Below are 22,717 nucleotides of genomic sequence, written 5' to 3' on the forward strand. Positions count from 1 at the left end.
TTTTTTTTCCCACATGAGTTACAACAGGGGTGTCCAGAGTATTTTTGGCCCGTGTCACTAATTAGCATGTTAGATTTGAGCTAATTATGCAAATATTTTGTTACTTGACGAATTACGACTTTTAGCATGTAAACATTAGTTTGCTAGTGTTTTTTAAAGTTAATTTTGAAGGTATACACCTTAATCATATTTTGGTACATGATGCATGCTAACATTAGCATGCCAGCATTTAAACAGTTTTTCAGCTACACACTTTAAAGTAATATATTTGCGTACTTGACATGTTTATTATGCTAACATTACCATGCTAGCTTTTAAAAAAAAATACACCTCAGTGTCATATATTTTTGTATTTCACTAATGCTAACTGTAAGCATGCTAATGTTAGCACAATACTGTTAGCATGCTAGCTTTTTCAGCTCATGTCACGCACGCAAAATTTCTTCCCCCCCTACAAAAACCTTCCCCCCGGAAGAAATTTGGAGTGACAGCCCCTCTAATGCTTGAAGGACCCCAATGAGGGTCAAAGGACCTTAAAGCAGCCCACACAGCTGCCTGTTTTAAAAGCATTATAATTAGCTGATTGTCATTGGTGGAAAAAAAACGGTGAGGAAAAAATATTAGCATTCCAGCATGCTAACCTTCTAAGCTACTTTTGCTTCGCTAATTTTGCAGCTGTAATCCTTAACGGTGAGGAAAAAATATCAGCATTCCAGCATGCTAACCTTTCCAGCTATTTTTGCTTCGCTAATTTTGCAACTGTAACCCTTAAGAGTCATATAACTTGGTATTGTCACGCCCTCATTGGGGTCCTTCAGGCAATTACCAAATGTAATTTTGGTAGAGATGTAGTGTGACTAATGAAGAGCCAAAACTAAACTTAAATGCTAACAGTTAGCATGCTGGCCATATAGCATTAGGTAACAAACATGTGAGTGTCACGCCAAATTTCTTCCGAGGGAAGGTTTTTGTAAGGGGGAAGAAATTTGGCGTGACACTCACATGTTTGTTACCTAATGCTATATGGCCAGCATGCTAACTGTTAGCTTTTAAGTTTAGTTTTGGCTCTTCATTAGTCACACTACATTTCTACCAAAATTACATTTTTTAGTTATATCGTACTGGATTTGAAGGTGAAAATTATCAAAATGGCCCTTGAATTCTTTGATTTGTCAGTCTGTGGCACCCCTGAGCGACAATATGCTTCAATGTCCGAAAAATAGCAGTAAGAAGCACAGCACATCTGCCTACCATTTCTCACAAATACACTAAAAGACAGTAAACATTCCTATACGACAATATGTAGATTAAATTAATATGTTGCCATTATAAAACCTTAAACTGCGCAGGCTTTATTCCAAGTAGCTGAAACAATGCGGCCAGCGGGTGGCTAGGTCGCTAATGCTAATTTTCTGTTGATTTCCTAATTTGCAAATTAGTAATTTACTCATGCAGTAGATGCTCACCTTTTAAGTAGTATAAAGTATAATTCACACAATGAGCTGTCCATAGATAATAGACTTCCTGCGATTGGTCGGTATCCCAGAATGCATTTGGCAAAAGAAGAACATCCTTAATGAGACTGCCAATACTTTATCACACGCTATTAAATGTACATATAGCTTTATATACTTATCCAATTAACTCTTGTGTTATTGGAAAGAGGCACAAAGTAAATGATTATCTAGGAATTCATACTATATATATTTATTTTGTTAGTTTTTTTTTGTTGCCAATTTTTATTTACTGTAGATAATTGCTGTGGCAACCATGCATTCTACCATATTCTACCAGTGGTTTTGCCCAGTTCTTAAAGGCATACTGAAATTAGATTTTCTTATTTAAACGGGGATAGCAGGTCCATTCTATGTGTCATACTAGATCATTTTCGCGATATTGCCATATTTTTGCAGAAAGGATTCAATAGAGAACATCCACGATAATGTTCGAAACTTTTAAGTCGCTAATAGAAAAGTCCTGCCTTTACCGGAAGTCGCAGACAATGACGTAACCCGTTGATGGCTCCTCACATCCTCACATTGTTTTTAATGGGAGCCTCCAACAAAAAGAGCTATTTGTCACCGAGAAAACGACAACTTCCCCATTCATTTGAGAGAGGATGAAAGATTTGTGTTTGAGGATATTGATAGCGGCGGACTAGAAAAAAAAAAAAAAAATCAAGTTAAAAAAAAAAAAACGAGATTGCTTTGGGACGGATTCAGATGTTTTAGACACATTTACTAGGATAATTGTGGAAAATCCCTTATCTTTCTATTGTGTTGCTAGTGTTTTAGTGAGTTTAATAGTACCTGATAGTCGGAGGGGTTTGTCCACGGGTGTCTTGAAGCCAGTGTCTGAGGGAAGTCGACAGCAGCTGTATGGACGGCACAAGCTCAGCTGATCTCCGGTAAGTGGCGACTTTTTACCACAATTTTCTCACTGAAAACAGCTGGTTGACATTTGGTCGGGATCCATGTTCGCTTCACCGCTCTGATGCATAGGAAAGCTTCACCTCCGGGAATTTTAAACAAGGAATCACCGTGTGTTTGTGTGGCTAAAGGCCAAAGCTTCCCAACTCCATCTTTCTACTTTGACTTCTCCTGTATAATTATGCGGTTAAAACAGACGACTATTAGTTGAGTGTGTGCGCAGCGCTAATATTTCCTAACAGTCCGTGACGTCACACGTACAGATCATTCCGTGACGTTTTCAACAAGAAACTCCGGGGAAATTTAAAATTGGAATTAAGTAAACTAAAAAGGCCGTATTGGCGTGTGTTGCAATGTTAATATTTCATCATTGATATATAAGACTGCGTGGTGGGTAGTAGTGGGTTTCAGTAGGCCTTTAATGAGACTGCCAATACTTTATCACACGCTATTAAATTTACATACAGCTTTATATACTTATCCAATTAACTCTTGTTATTGGAAAGAGGCACAAAGTAAATGACAATTATCTAGGAATTCATATATATTTGTTAGTTTTTTTTGTTGCCAATATTTATTTACTGTAGATAATTAATTGCTGTGGAAACCATGCATTCTGCCATACTCTACCAGTGGTTTTGCCCAATTCTTAAGATAACCACCTTAGATGTATTTTTTTGTACATTCAAATATGAAATGCTACATTTGCATTAGATATTGTCTCCATTTCAATATTTTCTTTGCAAGTAAAACTAAAACTATTATAGACCCGCATTTTAGCCGTGCGTCACGTGTCCAAGCAAGTACGGAAGCCCCAAAGGCTTTTTTTTTGTTTACGACTCTGTTCTTCTAGCCTCTAGTGTCCCCTAGACTTGTATAAATTGAGGGCTGAATTACACATCGGTACATACATACGTGTGTGATGTAAAATTTACTGAAAAACCTTCGAACTTCAATTACCTTTAAGGTGAAGTTTATTTCATTCCCTCGCATTAGTTGACTGGGCTGATCCAATATGGCGGAAACGCTCACATACTGCAGCAACCGTCTTGACTGAATTGTTACTAAAAACGAAACCCCACCTCCATATTTGATGCATTCAACTTCTTGAAAGTGCAGTGGTAATAGTCCAAGTCCTTTTTCGAAGGTCATAAAAGGCGAAAGAGTCGCATTTTAAAAAGGTGTCATGTGACACAGAAGCAAGTACAGGACCATAAACCAAAGTTAGACTCTGGAGCCCCCTACTGACAACTTTCAGGACTTCAGGTAAACTACAACCCTGAATTTTGGAATGTACATGTTGGCTCTAAAATAGTCTTTCCCGGATATCCCAGATTGTATTGTTCTAACTGCTCTGCATACTTGTATGTATTCATGTTAGTGTCTGCATTGGAATGAATGGAAATGCGAGATTTAGAACAGTTTAATTTCATGTTTCAATATGTACTTACAGTTTCACATCTACTTTTATTCTGGAGTTATATTGGCAGTTATTTTATAACGACTGGAGCCATCCCAAAGAAATACACACTAACATGAGAAACATTTTGACTTTAATGTCCCAAAAAACAAGAATATGTCATAGATGTATTTACTGGTGTCATTTTTCTACTAAAATAGCATTGCTGGATCATGTACCTTAGGTTTCAACCAAGACAAAATTGAATCATAAAATCCAGCCTGCTAACCCAAAATGTGTTTTAATAGTTTAAAATAACGGAGAAACAGTCACATGGTTTTAGTCTACAAGTCTAGCAGTGACCACAAACCAGGGAAGGGAGGCTCAGGAGGAGATAAGCATTGGTAAATATAGTAGTTGGTATAATCCACTTTTTCATGACCCGGTGTGCTCATCTCATACTATGACAGTGGACGAAGACAGTGAACATCCATGTTTTTATCGTTTGTTCCCCAGAATAAGTTTTATTCACATTGGGACTGTACAAACCTAGTGAATGACAGGAGGTATTACACTTGCTGAAGGAATGACATTGGTAGAGAGGGTTGTGGTGTAGAACGCTTTTTTAAAATCAAGATGCACAACGAACGTATAGCCATTGCCCACAGCGTGGTGGAGAGACACTATAGTTTTGTTCCCATAAATAAGGCAGAACGCAGAGTCCATAAGAAATGGAAAGTTATGACATTTAGCCGAATTGGACAGTGATGTGACAACATGACAATCTACATGACCTTCTTCAGCTCATCGTACAACACCAGCACGAAGGCGCCGCCCATGCCGCGCAGCACGTTGGACCACGCGCCCTTGAAGAAGGCCTTGCCGCCCTCGTCGCGGGCGATCTTGCGCCAGCAGTCGATGGTTCCGGTGTACATGATGTCAGCTAGGGAGGATGGAAAAAAAAAAAAAAAAGACATCAGGTCAGTGTTGTCTTGCTGAGTTTAAAGGTTTCAAATGGAAATGAACACACCTCCTTTGCGTCCGGACTGCATCATCATACGCCTACGGACAGTGTCGAAGGGGTAGGAGGTGAGGCCGGCAACAGCCGTCACACTCTGGGCGATCATCCAGCTCACCAAAATGCTAGTATTCTTAGAGTCGGGGAGCATACCTGTGGATAACAGAACACTCGTAAATCACCGGGACTTTAGTAGTGTTCATAGAACGAAAAGCTTGAACCTACCCTTAGCTGTGTCATAGATGCCAAAGTAAGCCGCCCTGTAGATGATGATGCCCTGCACAGACACGTTGAAGCCCTGATACAACCCCCGCAGACCATCCGACTTGAAGATCTTCGCCAGACAGTCTCCGAGACCGTTGAACTCTCTTCCCGCTCCCGCCTTTCCTACGTCGGCGGCCAGACGAGTACGGGCAAAGTCGAGGGGGTACACAAAGCATAGGGAGGTGGCACCGGCGGCACCGCCTGACGCCAAGTTGCCGGCGAAGTACCTCCAGAACTGGGTGCGCTTGTCGACGCCATCAAGGAAGACCTTCTTGTACTTGTCCTTGAAGGCAAAGTTGAGGGCCTGGGTGGGGAAATACCTGATGACATTGGCAAGGTTACCTCTCCAGAAGGAAAGGAAGCCCTGCTCCTTGGGGATACGGACAACACAGTCCATAATTCCCTTATACTGCTTGTCTGCTGTGATTTGCTTGCTGGCATGTTGCACCTGGAATAAGTGGAAAAACAAAAGAAAGGCAGGTTAGATAAGCCAATTAGGTGAGGATCATGTGACATCAGGAGAACTCCTTGTCAGGACCTTGGCACCAACTTGATAGGCCTGATTAATAACTCACTCATTGATGTGCAATCAAAAACGTCAGTATTAAAGCAGGAGAAATGTGAATTCAGAACATATTTGTGAGAAAAAGCAATTGCAGATTTCCCCAAGACTCAATGCATATTCAAACCCATACAGGGCGGTTTCAAAAAACAGCTCTAATAAAGAAATGTCATGCAAATACATGGAAGGAGTGTTGATGAACCGCATTCTGGTAAAGTAATGATTGAACACGGCGTCCTAATGTCACTGCGAGGTTTGTCCTTTGTTAGCTAGCCGGCTAAGGTTATCGCGGGGGGGATTTGGCATTAGCATTAGCATTAGCAGCCGGCTGGTGTAGGTCATTCACAATTCGGCGGTGACCTTACATCCTGCGGGCGACTAGACGACTTGTATCACACGAGTCAAGCTTCAGTAAGGTTTACTTGACGAAAATTGTGAAATGGCAAACTCTGTTGTGATCAGAAGTGTGCTTTGCCGCATTTAGCGAGACGGCGCTAGCAGGAAAGCTAACGAGTTAGCTCGGAAATCTATGCGGAAGAGTTTTTTTTGTCCAACCTGAAGCAGAAGCTTGACTCTCTCGATGGGAGCGACGGCCGTCTTGGAAATGGCGGCGGAGATGCCGCCGGCCAAGAAGTCCTTGGCGAAGGACAGAGCTGTCTCGTTCATGGTGAGATGTTCTTGACGTGCCTCTCAGATAGTCAGTATAACGCCCGGTTTCCCCGTTGCCCTTTACGGATAGATGGCCTGCACCGACGAAATGGCCGATTGAAAAGCCGCGTTGCGGATTTATTCGTGCGAGACCTCGCGATACAAGGCGAGAACTCCACGTGACGTCACATACACCACTGCTTACGTAACATGACCGGAAAGCGATGACGAGGGCGTAGGTGTTCCGTTCTACTAGAAAACTCAAATGATTAACGGCACAAGTATGTGGAGTACTTTGATCTCTACGGTAGTTTGTTGTAGACTTTTTTTTTAGTTGACGTTTTGGGAAATAGTGACCCTCAAAGGCCTACTGAAACCCACTACTACCCACCACGCAGTCTGATAGTTTATATATCAATGATGAAAAATAACATTGCAACACATGCCAATACGGCCTTTTTAGTTTACTAAATTACAATTTTAAATTTCCCAGGAGTTTCGTCTTCGAAACGTCGTGTAATGATGACGTGTATGCAAGACGTCACGGGTTTTTTGGAAGTATGAGCGCTGCGCACACACAGCTAAATTTTGTCTACTTTAACTGCATAATTATACAGTTTTTTGGACATCTGTGTTGCTGAATCTTTTGCAATTTGTTCAATTAATATTGGAGAAGTCACAGTAGAAAGATGGAGTTGGGAAGCTTTAGCCTTTAGCCACACAAACACACTGTGATTCCTTGTTTAAAATTCCTGGAGGTGAAACTTTCCTATGGATCAGAGTGCGGTCAAGAGAACATGGAAACCAACCACATGTCAACCAGCAGGTTTCGGTGAAAAAATTGTGGTTAAAAAGTCAGTTTTTACTGGAGAAAAGCTGAGCTTGTGCTGTCTGTCCATAGCTGCCGTCGACTCCCCTGAGACACTGCGCGTCAAGACACCCGTGGAGACACCCTTCCGACTATCAGGTAATATTAAACTCACTAAAACACTAGCAAAACAATAGAAAGATAAGGGATTTCCCAGAATTATCCTAGTAATTGTCTCTAAAAACATCCGAATCCGTCCCAATGCAATCGTATTTTTTTCTTTTTTTTTTCTAGTCCTTCGCTATCAATATCCTCAAACACGAATCTTTCATCCTCGCTAAAACAATGGGGAAATTGTCGTTTTCTCGGTCGAATAGCACTTTTTGTTGGAGGCTCCCATTAAAAACAAAGTGAATATGTGAGGAGCCATCAAACATGTGACGTCATCGTCTGCGACTTCCGGTAGAGGCAGAGCTTTTCTCTTAGCACCGAAAGTTGCGAACTTCATCGTGGATGTTCTCTACTAAATCCTTTCAGCAGAAATATGGCAATATTGTGAAATGATCAAGTATGACACATAGAATGGACCTGCTATCCCCGTTTAAATAAGAAAATCTCATTTCAGTAGGCCTTCAAACCTGCGTTGACAGATGGGAATTTACACGTTATCAGACCGGAAGTGTAACATTTTTGAGCAATTATCCTACATACCAAAACTTGACGCTGTACGACTTAGAGACTTAGACTTCCTTTTTATTGTCATTCAAATTTGAACTTGTTCACGAGTGGGGGAAGAGTGGATCGTGAGATCGACAAGCGGATCGGTGCGACGTCTTCAGTAATGCGGACGTTGTATCGATCCGTTGTGGTGAAGAAGGAGCTGAGCCGGAAGGCAAAGCTCTCAATTTACCGGTTGATCTACGTTCCCATCCCACGGCGTGGCGCAGTGGGAGAGTGGCCGTGCGCAACCCGAGGGTCCCTGGTTCAATCCCCACCTAGTACCAACCTCGTCACGTCCGTTATGTCCTGAGCAAGACACTTCAACCTTGCTCCTGATGGGTGTTGGTTAGCGCCTTGCAAGGCAGCTCCCTCCATCAGTGTGTGAATGTGTGTGTGAATGGGTAAATGTGGAAGTAGTGTCAAAGCGCTTTGAGTACCTTGAAGGTAGAAAAGCGCTATACAAGTACAACCCATTTATCATTATCCTCACCTTTGGGCATGAGCTTTGGGTCATGACCGAAAGGATAAGATCACGAGTACAAGCGGCCGACATGAGTTTCCTCCGCCGTGTGGCGGGGCTCTCCCTTAGAGATAGGGTGAGAAGCTCTGTCATCCGGGAGGAACTCAAAGTAAAGCCGCTGCTCCTCCACATCAAGAGGAGCCAGATGAGGTGGTTCGGGGGTCTGGTCAGGATGCCGCCCGAACGCCTCCCTCGAGTGTTGTTTAGGAGACATCCAACCGGTAGGAGGCCACGGGGAAGACCCAGGACACGTTGGGAATACTGTGTCTCCCGGCTGGCCTGGGAACGCCTCGGGATCCCCTGGGAAGAGCTGAACGAAGTGGCTGGGGAGAGGAAGTCTGGGCTTCCCTGCTTAGGTTGCTGCCCCCGCGACCCGACCTCGGATAAGCGGAAGAAGATGGATGGATGGATGGAAATTTGAACTTTACAGTACAAATAAGAACAACATTTTGTTGCATTAGCTCTTGGTAGTGCAGGATAAAAATTAGAAAATATAAAAAAACAATAAGGTGCAGATATAAATACATACATTACTGTACAGATAAATACACTGCACTCTTTCACATGCGTCTATGTTTATGGATGTATGTTATATTGTCTTTTTATTCCAGCGAGTTAATCCATTTTGGGGGGGGTTGAGGGGATAATTTAATTATGATGCGTTCAAAAGTCTTACGGCCTGAGGGAAGAAGCTGTTACAGAACCTGGTCCTATAGTCCAGCAGTGAAAACAGTCCTTGGTGGGGGTGTTTGCACATTTTCTGAGCCCTGGTCAGGCAGCGGCTTTTTGCGATCTCCTGGATAGGAGGTAAGGCAGAGGTGTCAAACTCATTTTATATCCGGGGCCAAATGGAGGAAAATCAACTCCAAAGTGGGCCGGACTGATAAAATTATGGCACGATAACTTCAAAATAAAGACAACTTCAGATTGTTTTCTGTGTTTAAAAGTAGAACAAGCACATTGTGAAAATGTACAAATCATAATGTTGTTGTTTTGTTGTTTTACCCTTACATGTTGCGGTTAATAGTCTTCTATCTTTATTTGTTGCTATTTATACTTTCTGAATAAATTACAGTATTTCCTTGAATTGCCGCATGTCATATAGTTTTGCGCCTGCCTTGAATTACTGCCGGGTCAAACTCGCTTCCCAAAATAATTAGTGCATGCTTAGTATTACCGCCTGGTCAAACTTGTGACGTCACGAGTGACACTTCCCCTGTCATCATTTTCAAAATGGAGGAGGCTGATTTCAATACCGGTAATTTGAAATCGCATAAAGGGTAGAAGATTAAGAGCTATTCAGTAGGATTTAAGGTCCAAGCTTACATCACACTCAATTTTTCACTACATACCTTTGGTAAGTGCCGGAGTGAGAAGAGGTTTTAAAATAATTAGCGCATGCTTACTTTTACCGCATGCCTTTGGTAAGTGCAGGAGTGAGAAGAGGTTTTAAATTAATTAGCGCCCCGGCGGCAATTCAAGGAAATACGGTATGTGATAATGTTCAACTCATTGGTGTAAATTTTCAATCCATCAAGACGAAAACATTATATCAAAATCAAATGACAGTATGTTATTTATGTAGTTTGCTCATTTTCCTCGACTGGAGCACTAACATCGTGGGGTTTATTTTTATTTTTTACATATGTAGCCTCATCTACAACGATACAAAGAATTGCTATTGCGACATCTAGTGGATACATTTAAAACTGCAGTTTCTTTCATTAAAAAGTTTTGGCTCATTATTTTACTCAGCAAACTCATCCCGCGGGCCGGATAAAACCTGTTGGCGGGCCTGTCCCGGCCCTTGGGCCGTACGTTTGACACCCCTGCTGTAAGGATTCACGTGAGAGGATGCACAACAACCATGCATTAAAAGGGTCAAATTATCGTACATTGTGGGATATTTAGAACAATTAATTGTACAAAGGTCATACAAATATATCATACGTCTGGCAACATTGTCCAAAACTTATAATTCAATCACCTGTATCGTCCTCAATGTATATACATACGTGATGCAGTTGTAAAGCTATCTTTAATCAGAACCAGTACAACAATTCTGCCTTTACAAAAGTATAAATGCAAATTTTTTTATGTCACTTGTATTAAGTTAACAATAATGTATATGTTTTCATTCTGAGGGCATATTGTTCGATGAAGTGGCCACTGAGGGCAGATTTTCCAATGCCTGATCAAAATGAAATTATGAAAGCAATTACTTGAGAACGGTCCCTTATTAAATAGTCTTATTTATGGCAAATTCCAATGGTTTAGGCTAAACAAGTACACATGTAAGGTTATACATGCACAGTATATGTCCCTAAGAATGTGTTGACACAGAAATAAGTTAAGCAAATGTCACGAGTGTCACCTTCAGGGTGTCATGTCTGCACCCAGGAAGGGACACATTCAGAGTCCAGAAGCAACTTTACTGTATGTGCTTTTTTTGTGAGCAAACAAGTGTACTCATTTTTGCAAAAGTTGTATTCATTTTATCATATTGTCATGAAATGCAAATTAATGTGCACTATGCATTCTGTACATAGTTTTGTTTACTATTCCTCTATCCATCTATCTATCTATCAATCTATCCATCCATCTATCTATCCATCTATCTATCTATCTATCTATCTATCTATCTATCTATCTATCTATCTATCTATCTATCTATCTATCTATCTATCTATCTATCTATCTATCCATCCATCCATCCATCCATCCATCCATCCATCCATCCATCCATCCATCCATCCATCCATCCATCCATCCATCCATCCATCCATCCATCCATCCATCCATCCATCCATCCATCCATCTATCTATCTATCTATCTATCTATCCATTAGTGTGATTTAAAAAGTTCATCCTATGACACACACACACACACACATTTATATATATATATATATATATATATATATATATATATATATATATATATATATAATATGTGTGTGTATTTTTATATTCACAATTTCACACATAACACTTTTTACTATTTTGTCCTTGCAGTTTGTTTGCAGTGAACTTTTTCCAAGGTCGACTGAAGATCGTGTTCTTCCAGAAGCCTTGTAAGTGAATAAATGATAAATGGGTTGCACTTGTATAGCGCTTTTAAGTACAATATATTCAAAATATATTTACCTCCTATATTTCATTTATCATACTGGGCTTCATATTTGACTGATCTGACTAATTATTGTTCATGTATGTGTGAACTCAATTATTGTTTGAGTTATAGCCTGCATCCTTATCATGTAACGCATAAAGTTGACCACATGGGGGCAGTGCTGTGATGACATAGATACAGAGTCATTACATGAAGCTATACATTTTCATGAGCGATTCGAGTGGTGGATTGTGTGGTATAATTGTGACATAAATGATCTTTAATATGATTTTACTGTGGATTGTGTTGGATTGGTGTAATGTGTGGATTACCCTTAGCTGTAATTATCTGCTTGTCACTAGTATATGTGCAGTTCATTAGGATATCAATCAATCAATGTTTATTTATATAGATCTAAATCACCAGTTTCTGAAAGTGCTGCACAAACCACAACACAAACCACAACACAAACCAGAACGACATCCTCGGTAGACCCCACTTAAGGGCAAGGAAAACTTACCCCAGTGGGACGTCGTTGACGGTGACAATGATGACTATGAGAAACCTTGGAGAAGACCGCATAGCCGCAAGCAATGGATGTCGAGCGGGTCTAACATAATACTGTGAAAGTTCAATAGGATACAGGATATGTAAATTCAGGAGACAAAAAAGATACAGACACAACAAGTTATTTGGTTTCTTTGCTTTGTGCAGGAAACCACACATGCATGGTAGATGTTAAAGCACTTTTTTCTGATTAGTAGTATTCATTTTTATATATTTTTTGTTTGCTGTCCTCGACCTTTAAAAACTATCTAATCAGATCCAATTCAAACTGTCTGCACAATCATCGTCTTCGTAGGTGAGCAGCATGAAAAATATGGCAAAAATGTCACAGTGCAGTGCATTTCTATTCTTCCCGGGCTGTTGACAAAAAAAAATACACCATCCCACAGGCCGGCAGCAGCAGTGGAACAAGTGAAGATTTCACAGTCCCAATCCTGCCGCAAGCAGATATGAAAGGACCACGTTTGCAGGGTCTGACATTGATGCAGGAGAGGGACTATATTTCATTTAGTATTTAACAATTGCAACCAGCATACATGTCAAATGTAAAGAACATGACAACAGGATTTGTTGTGTGCAGTACATATTTCAGTTAGTTTTTGATTATGTTTACCTTTTGTGAGTAGGCCCACATTATTATTTTTTCTCCACTTTCCTAGCAGTTCTGTTAAAGGGTTAACTCAACTGTAATTAGCCTGCTCAGTGGTCTTGTGGTTAGAGTGTCTGCCCTGAGATCGGTAGGTCATGAGTTCAAACCCCAGCCGAGTCATACCAATGAGTATAAAAATGGGACACATTACCTCCCTGCTTGGCACTCAGCGTCAAGGGTTGGAATTGGGGGTTAAATCACCAAAATGATTTCCGAGTGTGGCCCCTGCTGCTGCTCACTGCTCCCCTCACCTCCCAGGGAGTGGAACAAGGGGATGGGTCAAATGCAGAGTGTAATTTCACCACACCTACTGTGTGTGTGACTATCAGTGGTACTTTACCTTTAATCCATATATTTTGCCACTAGGTAGCGCTACTACATCTTGTAGTGTTTTCATCCACTTGCGTAATGGGGTGAATAAGAACATGCAGATGGGGGGCGGTATAGCTCGGTTGATAGAGCGGCCGTGCCAGCAACTTGAGGGTTGCAGGTTCAATCCCCGCTTCTGCCATCCTAGTCACTGCCGTTGTGTCCTTGGGCAAGACACTTTACCCCCCTGCTCCCAGTGCCACCCACACTGGTTTAAATGTAAAAAATACATATTGGGTTTCACTATGTTAAGCGCTTTGAGTCACTAGAGAAAAAGCACTATATAAATACAATTCACAGATGCAGAAGATACTTACTTTCAATGTCTAGTTTTATTTTTTTTATTTGCTAGAGATGCACAAACATTAATTACCATATTTTCCACAATTCCTATAATTTGTCTTTTGATTATTTATTGGAATTTGGGTAAAGATCAACATTATCTATTCATAAATTAGTGTGTAATTAAGACATATATGACTAAGTAGCTATTTTACAACATCTATTTTTAAATAATGTATATAACAATAATTAAATAATAATTATATAAAAATACATATACAGACACACAGGCACGTGTGTATATATATATATATATATATATATATATATATATATATATATATATATATATATATATATATATATACACAAACCCCGTTTCCGTATGAGTTGGGAAATTGTGTTAGATAAAACGGAATACAATGATTGGCAAATCATTTTCAACCCATATTCAGTTGAATATGCTACAAAGAGAACATATTTGATGTTCAAACTGATAAACATTTTTTTTTTTGCAAATAATCATTAACTTGATGCCAGCAACACGTGACAAAGAAGTTGGGAAAGGTGGCAATAAATACTGATAAAGTTGAGGAATGCCCATCAAACACTTATTTGGAACATCCCACAGGTGTGTAGGCTAATTGGGAAAAGGTGGCTGCCATGATTGGGTATAAAAGCAGCTTCCCTGAAATGCTAAGTCATTCACAAACAAGGATGAGGCGACGGTCACCAATTTGTAAGCAAATTGTCAAACAGTTTTAGAACAACATTTCACAACGAGCTATTTAATGGCGGGTTTTAAACTCAAGTTCTGTAGTCTCGTGAACTGCCTGCTTAATTTGGCCCTTCCCCATTAGCATCATTGAAACATCCAACCATTTTCTACCTCTTGTCCCTTTCGAGTCGCGGGGGGTGCTGGAGCCTGTCTTAGCTGCATTCGAACAATGTTAATTTAATCAAGGGCATTTCAATTTTGAAAAATCCTCATCTATACATTGATTCAACAGCCATCTTTCAATAGTTGACATGGTACCTGTAAATAAACAATAATTCAACATCGTTTTTTTCACGTAAACTAAAAATAACTAAAGATAACCATCCATCCACCCATTTTCTACCGCTTATCCTTCTCGTGGTCGCTGGTCGCCGCTTCCTTCTTAGTACATCTTAGTACAAGTTATTTCTAGAATTCCATATTGCTCCAGCACGGTGTGACATGGGTTAGTGCATGTGCCTCACAATACGAAGGCCCTGGGTTCGATCCCCGGGCTTGGGGTCTTTCTGTGTGGAGTTTGCATGTTCTCCCTGTGACTGCGCGGTTTTCCCTCCGGCTTCCTCTAAAAACATGCACCTGGGGATAGGCTGATTGGCAACACTAAATTGGCCCTAGTGTGTGAATGTGAGTGTGAATGATTTGTGTTGGCCCTGCGATGAGGTGGCGACTTGTCCAGGGTGTACACCGCCTACCGCCCGAATGTAGCCTGAGATAGGCTCCGGCCATCACTCGCAACCCCAAAAGGGACAAGCAGTAGAAGATGAATGGATGGAATATTGTTGCTCACCTTTTTTATCAAAGTGGTCTCACTCATTTCTTTGGCATTATTGTGGATTATTTTGCAGCCATGCTCAATCCAAAAAACGCACATGCAGAGACTGAGTACAATTATTTGTTTGGGCACTCAGGCCCGCAGAACAATTCGCGGGAAAACATATCAGTTTGTAACGCGCAATGTTGTGGCAGTACGATAACTGAGACATCACACAAAAGTATTAGTGAGGATTTTCAAAAACGAATGTATTTACAGTCATAGGCGCCGATTTCCGTGGGTGCCCGAAACACCCACGTGGGATAGATGGCAACTTTCAATCTTTAAAATCCATCCATCCATCCATCCATTTCCTACCGCTTATTCCGTTTGGGGTCGCGGGAGGTGCTGGTGCCCATCTCAGCTACAATCGGGCGGAAGGCGGAGTACACCCTGGTCAAGTCGCCACCTCATCGCAGGGCCAACACAGATAGACAGACAACATTCACACTCACATTCACACACTAGGGACCATTTAGTGTTGCCAATCAACCTATCCCCAGGTGCATGTCTTTGGAGGTGGGAGAAAGCCGGAGTACCCGGAGGGAACCCACGCAGTCACGGGGAGAACATGCAAACTCCACTCAGAAAGATCCTGAGCCCGGGATTGTACCCAGGACTACTCAGGACCTTCGTATTGTGAGGCAGACGCACTAACTCCTCTGCTGGCGAGTTTGGTCCGTTTTACAAAATAATAAAGCCACAAATCAAATGGGATATTAACTTCGCTGAATGTCTATTATTCTTTTTATATACACACACACACCGAGCAGCCACAGGCGGAAATGTAGATCGCGCCTATTTCTACAGTAACAGAAACAAAACAAAAACAAAAAACATTTGGCTTTCCATGCATGACAACATGGGGGCTACATGGTGGTTGTCTACAACAGTGTTTTTCGACCTTTTTTGAGCCAAGGCACATTTTTTTCATTCAAAAAATCCTGAGGCACACCACTAGCAGAAAACATTAAAAAAATGCAACTCAGCAGCCGATATTGACAGTAAAAATGTGTTCTTGCAATTGTCGGATATGCATTTAAACCATAACCAAGCATGGATCACTATAGCTCGTCTCAAAGTAGGTGTACTGTCACGACCTGTCACAACTCGCTGTGACTTATTTTGAGTTTTTTGCTTTTTTCCTGTGTGTAGTGTTTAAGTCATTGTCTTGCGCTCCAATTTTGTTTTTTTTTTCCTGTTTTGTTGGTATTTTCCTGTTGCAGTTTCATGTCTTCCTTGAGCGCTATTCCCCGCACCTGCTTTGTTTTTGCAATCCAGACTATTTAAATTTAGCGGACACTTTCCTTCTTTGTGGGGACATTGTTGATTGTCATTTCAATCAAGGATTTACTTTGTGGACGCCGTCTCTGCTCCACACGCTGTAAGTCTTTGCTGTCATCCAGCATTTTGTGTTTTGTTTACTTTGCAGTCAGTTCAGTTTTAGTTTCGTTTTGCATAGCCATGCCTTAGCTTCAATGCCTTTTTCTGTGGTATAGCTCGGTTGGTAGAGTGGCCGTGCCAGCAACTTGAGGGTTCCAGGTTCGATCCCCGCTTCCGCCATAGTCACTATTGTTGTGTCCTTGGGCAAGACACTTTACCCACCTGCTCCTAGTGCCACACACACTGGTTTAAATATTACTTAGATCAGTGTTTTTCGACCTTTTTTGAGCCAAGGCTCATTTTTTTCATTCAAAAAATCCTGAGGCACACCACTAGCAGAAAACATAAAAAAAATGCAACTCAGCAGCCGAAATTGACAGTAAAAGTGTGTTCTTGCAATTGTCGGATATGCATTTAAACCATAACCAAGCATGCATCATTATAGCTTGTCTCAAAGTAGGTGTACAGTGCCCTGACCTCTCACATCCCGCCGTGACTTATTTAGACTTTTTTGCTGTTTTCCTGTGTATAGTGTTTAAGTCATTGTCTTGCGCTCCAATTTTGTTGTTTTTTTCCTGTTTTGTTGGTATTTTCCTGTTGCAGTTTCATGTCTTCCTTGAGCGCTATTCCCCGCACCTGCTTTGTTTTTGCAATCCAGACTATTTAAATTGTGCGGACACTTTCCTTCTTTGTGGGGACATTGTTGATTGTCATTTCAATAAAGGATGTACTTTGTGGACGCCGTCTCTGCTCCACACGCTGTAAGTCTTTGCTGTCATCCAGCATTTTGTGTTTTGTTTACTTTGCAGTCAGTTCAGTTTTAGTTTCGTTTTGCATAGCCATGCCTTAGCTTCAATGCCTTTTTCTGTGGTATACCTCGGTTGGTAGAGTGGCCGTGCCAGCAACTTGAGGGGTCCAGGTTCGATCCCTGCTTCCGCCATAGTCACTATTGTTGTGTCCTTGGGCAATACACTTTACCCACCTGCGCCCAGTGCCACACAAACTGGTTTAAATATTACTTAGATCAGTGTTTTTTGACCTTTTTTGAGCCTAGGCTCATTTTTTTCATTCAAAAAGTCCTGGGGCACACCACTAGCACAAAACATAAAAAAAGGCAACTCAGCAGCCGATATTGACAATAAAAATGTATTCTTGCAATTGTCGGATATGCATTTAAACCATAACCAAGCATGCATCACTATAGCTCGTCTCAAAGTAGGTGTACTGTCACGACCTGTCACATCCCGCCGTGACTTATTTTGACTTTTTTGCTGTTTTCCTGTGTGTAGTGTTTAAGTCATTGTCTTGCGCTCCAATTTTGTTGTTTTTTTCCTGTTTTGTTGGTATTTTCCTGTTGGAGTTTCATGCCTTCCTTGAGCGCTATTCCCCGCACCTGCTTTCTTTTCGCAATCCAGACTATTTAAGTTGTGCGGACACTGTCCTTCTTTGTGGGGACATTGTTGATTGTCATTTCAATCAAGGATGTACTTTGCGGACGCCGTCTCTGCTCCACACGCTGTAAGTCTTTGCTATCGTCCAGCATTTTGTGTTTTGTTTACTCTGCAGTCAGTTCAGTTTTAGTTGTGTTTTGCATAGCCATGCCTTAGCTTCAATGCCTTTTTCTGTGGTAAGCTCGGTTGGTAGAGTGGCCGTGCCAGCAACTTGAGGGTTCCAGGTTCGATCCCTGCTTCCGCCATAGTCACTATCGTTGTGTCCTTCGGCAAGACACTTTACCCACCTGCGCCCAGTGCCACACACACTGGTTTAAATATTACTTAGATATTGGGTTTCACTATGATAAAGCTCTTTGAGTCACTAGAGAAAAGCGCTATATAAATATACTTCACTTCACTTCTTAGCGGCACTCACCTTTGGTTTATTTTTGGTTTACGCATGAGATACCTAGCACCTGCACGCTGCCTCCCGCTGTCGTCTGCATATTGTGATCACGACACAACGTGTTTCCGACATCTACAAAGCAATTAGCTACCTGCTGCCACCTACTGATATGGAAGAGCATCACACGGTTACTCTGCCGAGCTCTAGACAGCACAGCAGCTCAAAGCACATTATTTACGGATTATAATTAAAGTTAAAGTACCAATGATTGTCACACACACATTAGGTGTGGTGAAATTTGTCCTCTGCATTTGACCCATCCCCTTGATCACCCCCTGGGAAGTGAGGGGAGCAGTGGGCAGCAGCGGTGCCGCGCCCGGGAATCATTTATGGTGATTTAACCCCAAGCCTCCATGGGGCCCTAAGCAACATTTGATTTTGGGGCCCTATTTCTGCCAATAATATTGATTGTTGATCATTCACACACCTACTATAAACTCATTCCGGCTCTGGCAGTGTAGTTTACATTATCCTATTGTCAGCCTGGCATGTCTTTAGAAATGACATGTCATTTATAAAGATATGGGAGTGGACCAGTTAAGAACATAAATGATACCAATGAATGAGCGAATGATGTCCAGAGTGCCACATATGGTTCCTAATCTTAAAATGTAGAAAACATTAAATCAACCCCCAATTCCAACCGTTGATGCTGATCTCAGGGCGGACACTCTAACCACTAGGCCACTGAGTAGGTTGGCCAACAGTAAGCACAAAAGTTTGATATTTTCTTGTATTATATGGAAGTCATTTACAAAAGGTAAACATGGTAGGCTTTAGTCTACTAGGATCTAGCAGCTACACAACAGCTAAACACACAATAGCACACAAGCTAAACCAGTGGTTCTCAACCTTTTTTCAGTGATGTACCCCCTGTGAACATTATTTTAATTCAAGTACCCCCTAATCAGAGCAACGCATTTTTGGTTGAAAAAAATACATAAAGAAGGAAAATACAGCACTATGTCATCAGTTTCTGATTTATTAAATTGTATAACACATGCAAATCATTGCTCATTCTTAGTGGTCTTTCTTGAACTATTTGGAAAAAAAAAATATAAAAATAAATAAAAATGTGTTGAAAAATAAACAAGTGATTCAGTTATAAATAAAGATTTCTACATATAGAAGTAATCAACAAATTAAAGTGCCCTCTTTTGGGATTGTAATAGAGATCCACCTGGATTCATGAACTTAATTCTAAACATTTCTCCACAAAAAAGAAATCTTTAACATCAATATTTATGGAACATGTCCACAAAAAAATCTAGCTGTCAACACTGAATATTGCATTGTTGTATTTTTTGTTCACAGTTTATGAACGTACATTCATATTTGCTTAAAGTATTATTCAATAAATGTATTTATAAAGGATTTTTGAATTGTTGCTATTTTTAGAATATCTTTGAAAAATCTCACGTACCCCTTGGCATACCTTCAAGTACCCCCATTTGAGAACCACTGAGCTAAACATGCACAATAAGTGACCTTCAATGTGCAATAATGCAGTCTAAAAACATTTGTCAACAAGTATGTTACAGTTTCATGTCACCTACAGCCATTTTGACCCGTTTCACAAAATAAAGAAAACAATGGGAGCCACAAAACTCTTTACTTGTGTGCAAAAAATATTTTTAACTCAATAAAGTGAAATTACATAATCTCACACGGCACACCAGACTGTATTTCACGGCACAGCAGTGTGCCGCGGCACAGTGGTTGAAAAACACTGGTCTACAACCACGCAATATTGGCTGTGACAGTAAAGTAGATGAAGTAAATTGTGTTAGAACTTGTTTTTTATTTCTTGCCCCCTGTGTCATTTTGCAGCCTGTGCTGTCCATCATGTGGATGCGTCCAGGCGCACAGCTGCTCTCCCCCTGCAGGAAACATTCGCAGCTCCTGGGATTATTCCCTCTTTTCCAGGGGCCAGTCACGTGACGCAGTGCATATCAGGGGGACGCCAGCTCGCCGTCCTCGCACTTCTTTTTCCAGTGGACATCTGTGGAGCCACGCACCTTCTACTGGAACAGCCGGGGGAGCACTTTTGGACATTTCAAAAAAGAAAAGGAGGGGATGTGAGGGATGGAGCGGCAAAAATCGCGAGAACTTGCTCGCTGCTTCCAGTAGCGCGCACGGCTGGAGTCGGCGAATCCGGGTCGGTGTTGTTGGTCCAACTTTTGTGCGTCTCCACCTGGCCCTCCGATCGGGTTGAGTGAGTGTGGGTGCATCGTCATCCTCATCTTCCTCACGCTTGCATGTGGCAGCCGCAGACGCCTCAGTGAGCTGCAGCCAGCCTGGGTGCGAGTTGGACGGTCCTGCCTTCACTTCAACAAAAAGTGTCCGATGTCTGCGCACAGGATGATGATCATTGGACTCCTGCTCAGCGTCTTCTCCTATGGTAAGTCCCTTTCCGTTTATGTGTGAGGTTTATATTTGCATTATGAGCCTCATGTTGGGTCAACTTTACATCATGCAAAAAGCTTTCCTTCTACACGCACACTGGATGTGTACATGTTGACTAAATATAGGGCCTATTATATGTACAAATAATGGTAAGTCTGCAAAATATCTATTTTAATTAATTTCCTTCATACATTTTGGGATTATTAATGTCCATCCATCCATTTCTACCGCTTGTTCCCTTTCGGGGTCGCGGGGGGTGCGGGGGGCGCTGGCGCCTATCTCAGCTACAATCGGGCGGAAGGCAGGGTACACCCTGGACAAGTCGCAACCTCATCGCAGGGATTATTCATGTATTTTATAAATATCCACCCTTGTCCTCATCTCAGTGTTAGTGTATCAATTTACTAAATAGAATAGAATAGAATATCAATCAATCAATGTTTGTTTATATAGCCCTAAATCCCAAATGTCTCAAAGGACCGTACAAACCACTACGACTACGACATCCTCGGAAGAACCCACATAAGGGCAAGGAAAACTCACACCGAGTGGGCCAGGAGAACTCACACCCAGTGTGGGACGCCAGTGACAATGATGACTATGAGAACCTTGGAGAGGACCTCAAATGTGGGCAACACCCCCCCCGCCCCCCTCTAGGGGACCGAAAGCAATGGATGTCGAGCAGGTCTAACATGATACTGTGACAGTTCAATCCATAGTGGCTCCAACACAGCCGCGAGAGTTCAGTTCAAAGCGGATCCAAGACAGCAGCGAGAGTCCCGTCCACAGGAAACCATCGGATCAGCATCGTAGAGATGTCCCCAACCGATACACAGGCAACCGGTCCATCTTGGGTCCCGAGGAGCGGTCCATCCTGGGTCCCGACTCTGGACAGCCAGTACTTCATCCATAAAAATAAAATGCCTTTTGTCACTATACACAGGTTCGATGAGATTATTTGGTTAGAGCAGTGGTTCTTAACCTTGTTGGAGGTACCGAACCCCACCAGTTTCATATGCGCATCCACCGAACCCTTCTTTAGTGAAAAATAAAATGTTTTTAAAAATCAAGACAAAGTTATATGATCTTTTACCGGTGCACAACCGTGCATGAACATCACCTTGTTCAAAGAGCAAAACCAACATGTTCTAAGAGCAAAACCAGCATTAACTTGTAGCAAATTACACACCTGCTGTTGCCATATCCATAATATGCCGATAGGGAGAAGTTTTTATGTACACGATGAGTCGGGTGTGGCTTGAGTGGAGGCTCCACCGAACCCCTGGGGCCGACTCACCGAACCCCTAGGGTTTGATCGAACCCTGTTTAAGAACCACTGGGTTAGAGTGTCCGCCCTGAGATCGGTAGGTAGTGAGTTCAAATCCCAGCCAAGTCATACCAAAGACTATAAAAATCGGACTTGTTATCTCTCTGCTTGGCACTCAGCATCAAGGGTTGGAATTTGGGGTTAAATCACCAAAATTATTCCCGAGCACGGCCACCTCTGCTGCTCGCTGCTCCCAGGGAGTGGAACAAGGGGATGGGTCAAATGCAGAGAGTAATTTCACCACACTGAGTCTGTGTTTGTGAAGAAGAAGAAAAACAAAATGTAAAAGCAACTCCAGTATTTGTGCGACAGTCCACAGATATGCAAAACATAGGAAGAAAAGAAAGATAAATGGTGCAAAAAGATGTAAGGTGCACAGTTCAGTCCAGAGAACAAATCTTCAGAATGTGTTGTTTACAGGAATAAATATAATGCTATTTACATATATACAGAGGCAATTAGATTGAGGGTGGAAAGTAAAAATTGAACGCAGAGAGGTGGTAAACTATAAAATCAGTGCCTATGAAAGTAAACATGAAAATATAGCATTCGGGATATGGTAAATATGATTGTGAAATATTGTTGAATGATAACAATGCACATATATGTAAGTGTGAGTCATTTGGAGGTGGTGCTGCTATATTGTGAATGCACACTGCAAATCCGCTTAAACACACTTGAAAAGGCTGAGACGTTGATTTAGTGTGTTTTGAAGATTCAAAGTCTCATACTGTACCTACAGTTAGACTATTCAGCATGTCCGAAA

The 22,717-nt window shown here is 41.5% G+C and overlaps 2 protein-coding genes across 3 annotated transcripts in view; one reads left to right on the top strand and one right to left on the bottom strand.

Annotated features, from left to right (window-relative positions):
* Positions 1 to 3,837: 3,837 nt before the first annotated feature.
* si:dkey-251i10.1 (uncharacterized protein LOC100038774 homolog) lies at positions 3,838 to 6,444 on the bottom strand. The gene is made up of 4 exons (XM_061898390.1): positions 6,228 to 6,444; positions 5,072 to 5,558; positions 4,859 to 4,999; positions 3,838 to 4,771 (listed from the first exon to the last, which is right to left on the bottom strand). Exons 1-4 carry the CDS (start codon positions 6,336 to 6,338, stop codon positions 4,614 to 4,616), a joined length of 897 nt encoding a protein of 298 aa, XP_061754374.1. The 5' UTR covers positions 6,339 to 6,444; the 3' UTR covers positions 3,838 to 4,613.
* Positions 6,445 to 6,542: 98 nt separating this feature from the next.
* Positions 6,543 to 22,717, top strand: part of LOC133551560 (GDNF family receptor alpha-4-like) — a 90,372-nt gene continuing 74,197 nt past the window's right edge. The window contains exons 1-4 of one of the 2 annotated variants that reach the window (XM_061898388.1): positions 6,543 to 7,152; positions 7,222 to 7,287; positions 11,384 to 11,442; positions 20,049 to 20,619. In XM_061898388.1, coding sequence (XP_061754372.1) covers positions 20,565 to 20,619 — 55 coding nt within the window. In that variant the 5' untranslated portion in view covers positions 6,543 to 7,152; positions 7,222 to 7,287; positions 11,384 to 11,442; positions 20,049 to 20,564. The remainder of the gene's footprint in view (positions 7,153 to 7,221; positions 7,288 to 11,383; positions 11,443 to 20,048; positions 20,620 to 22,717) is intronic. The other variant, XM_061898389.1, reaches the window with a different exon arrangement.

Source organism: Nerophis ophidion, linkage group LG04 (assembly GCF_033978795.1).
Source record: "Nerophis ophidion isolate RoL-2023_Sa linkage group LG04, RoL_Noph_v1.0, whole genome shotgun sequence".
NCBI lineage: Eukaryota > Metazoa > Chordata > Actinopteri > Syngnathiformes > Syngnathidae > Nerophis > Nerophis ophidion.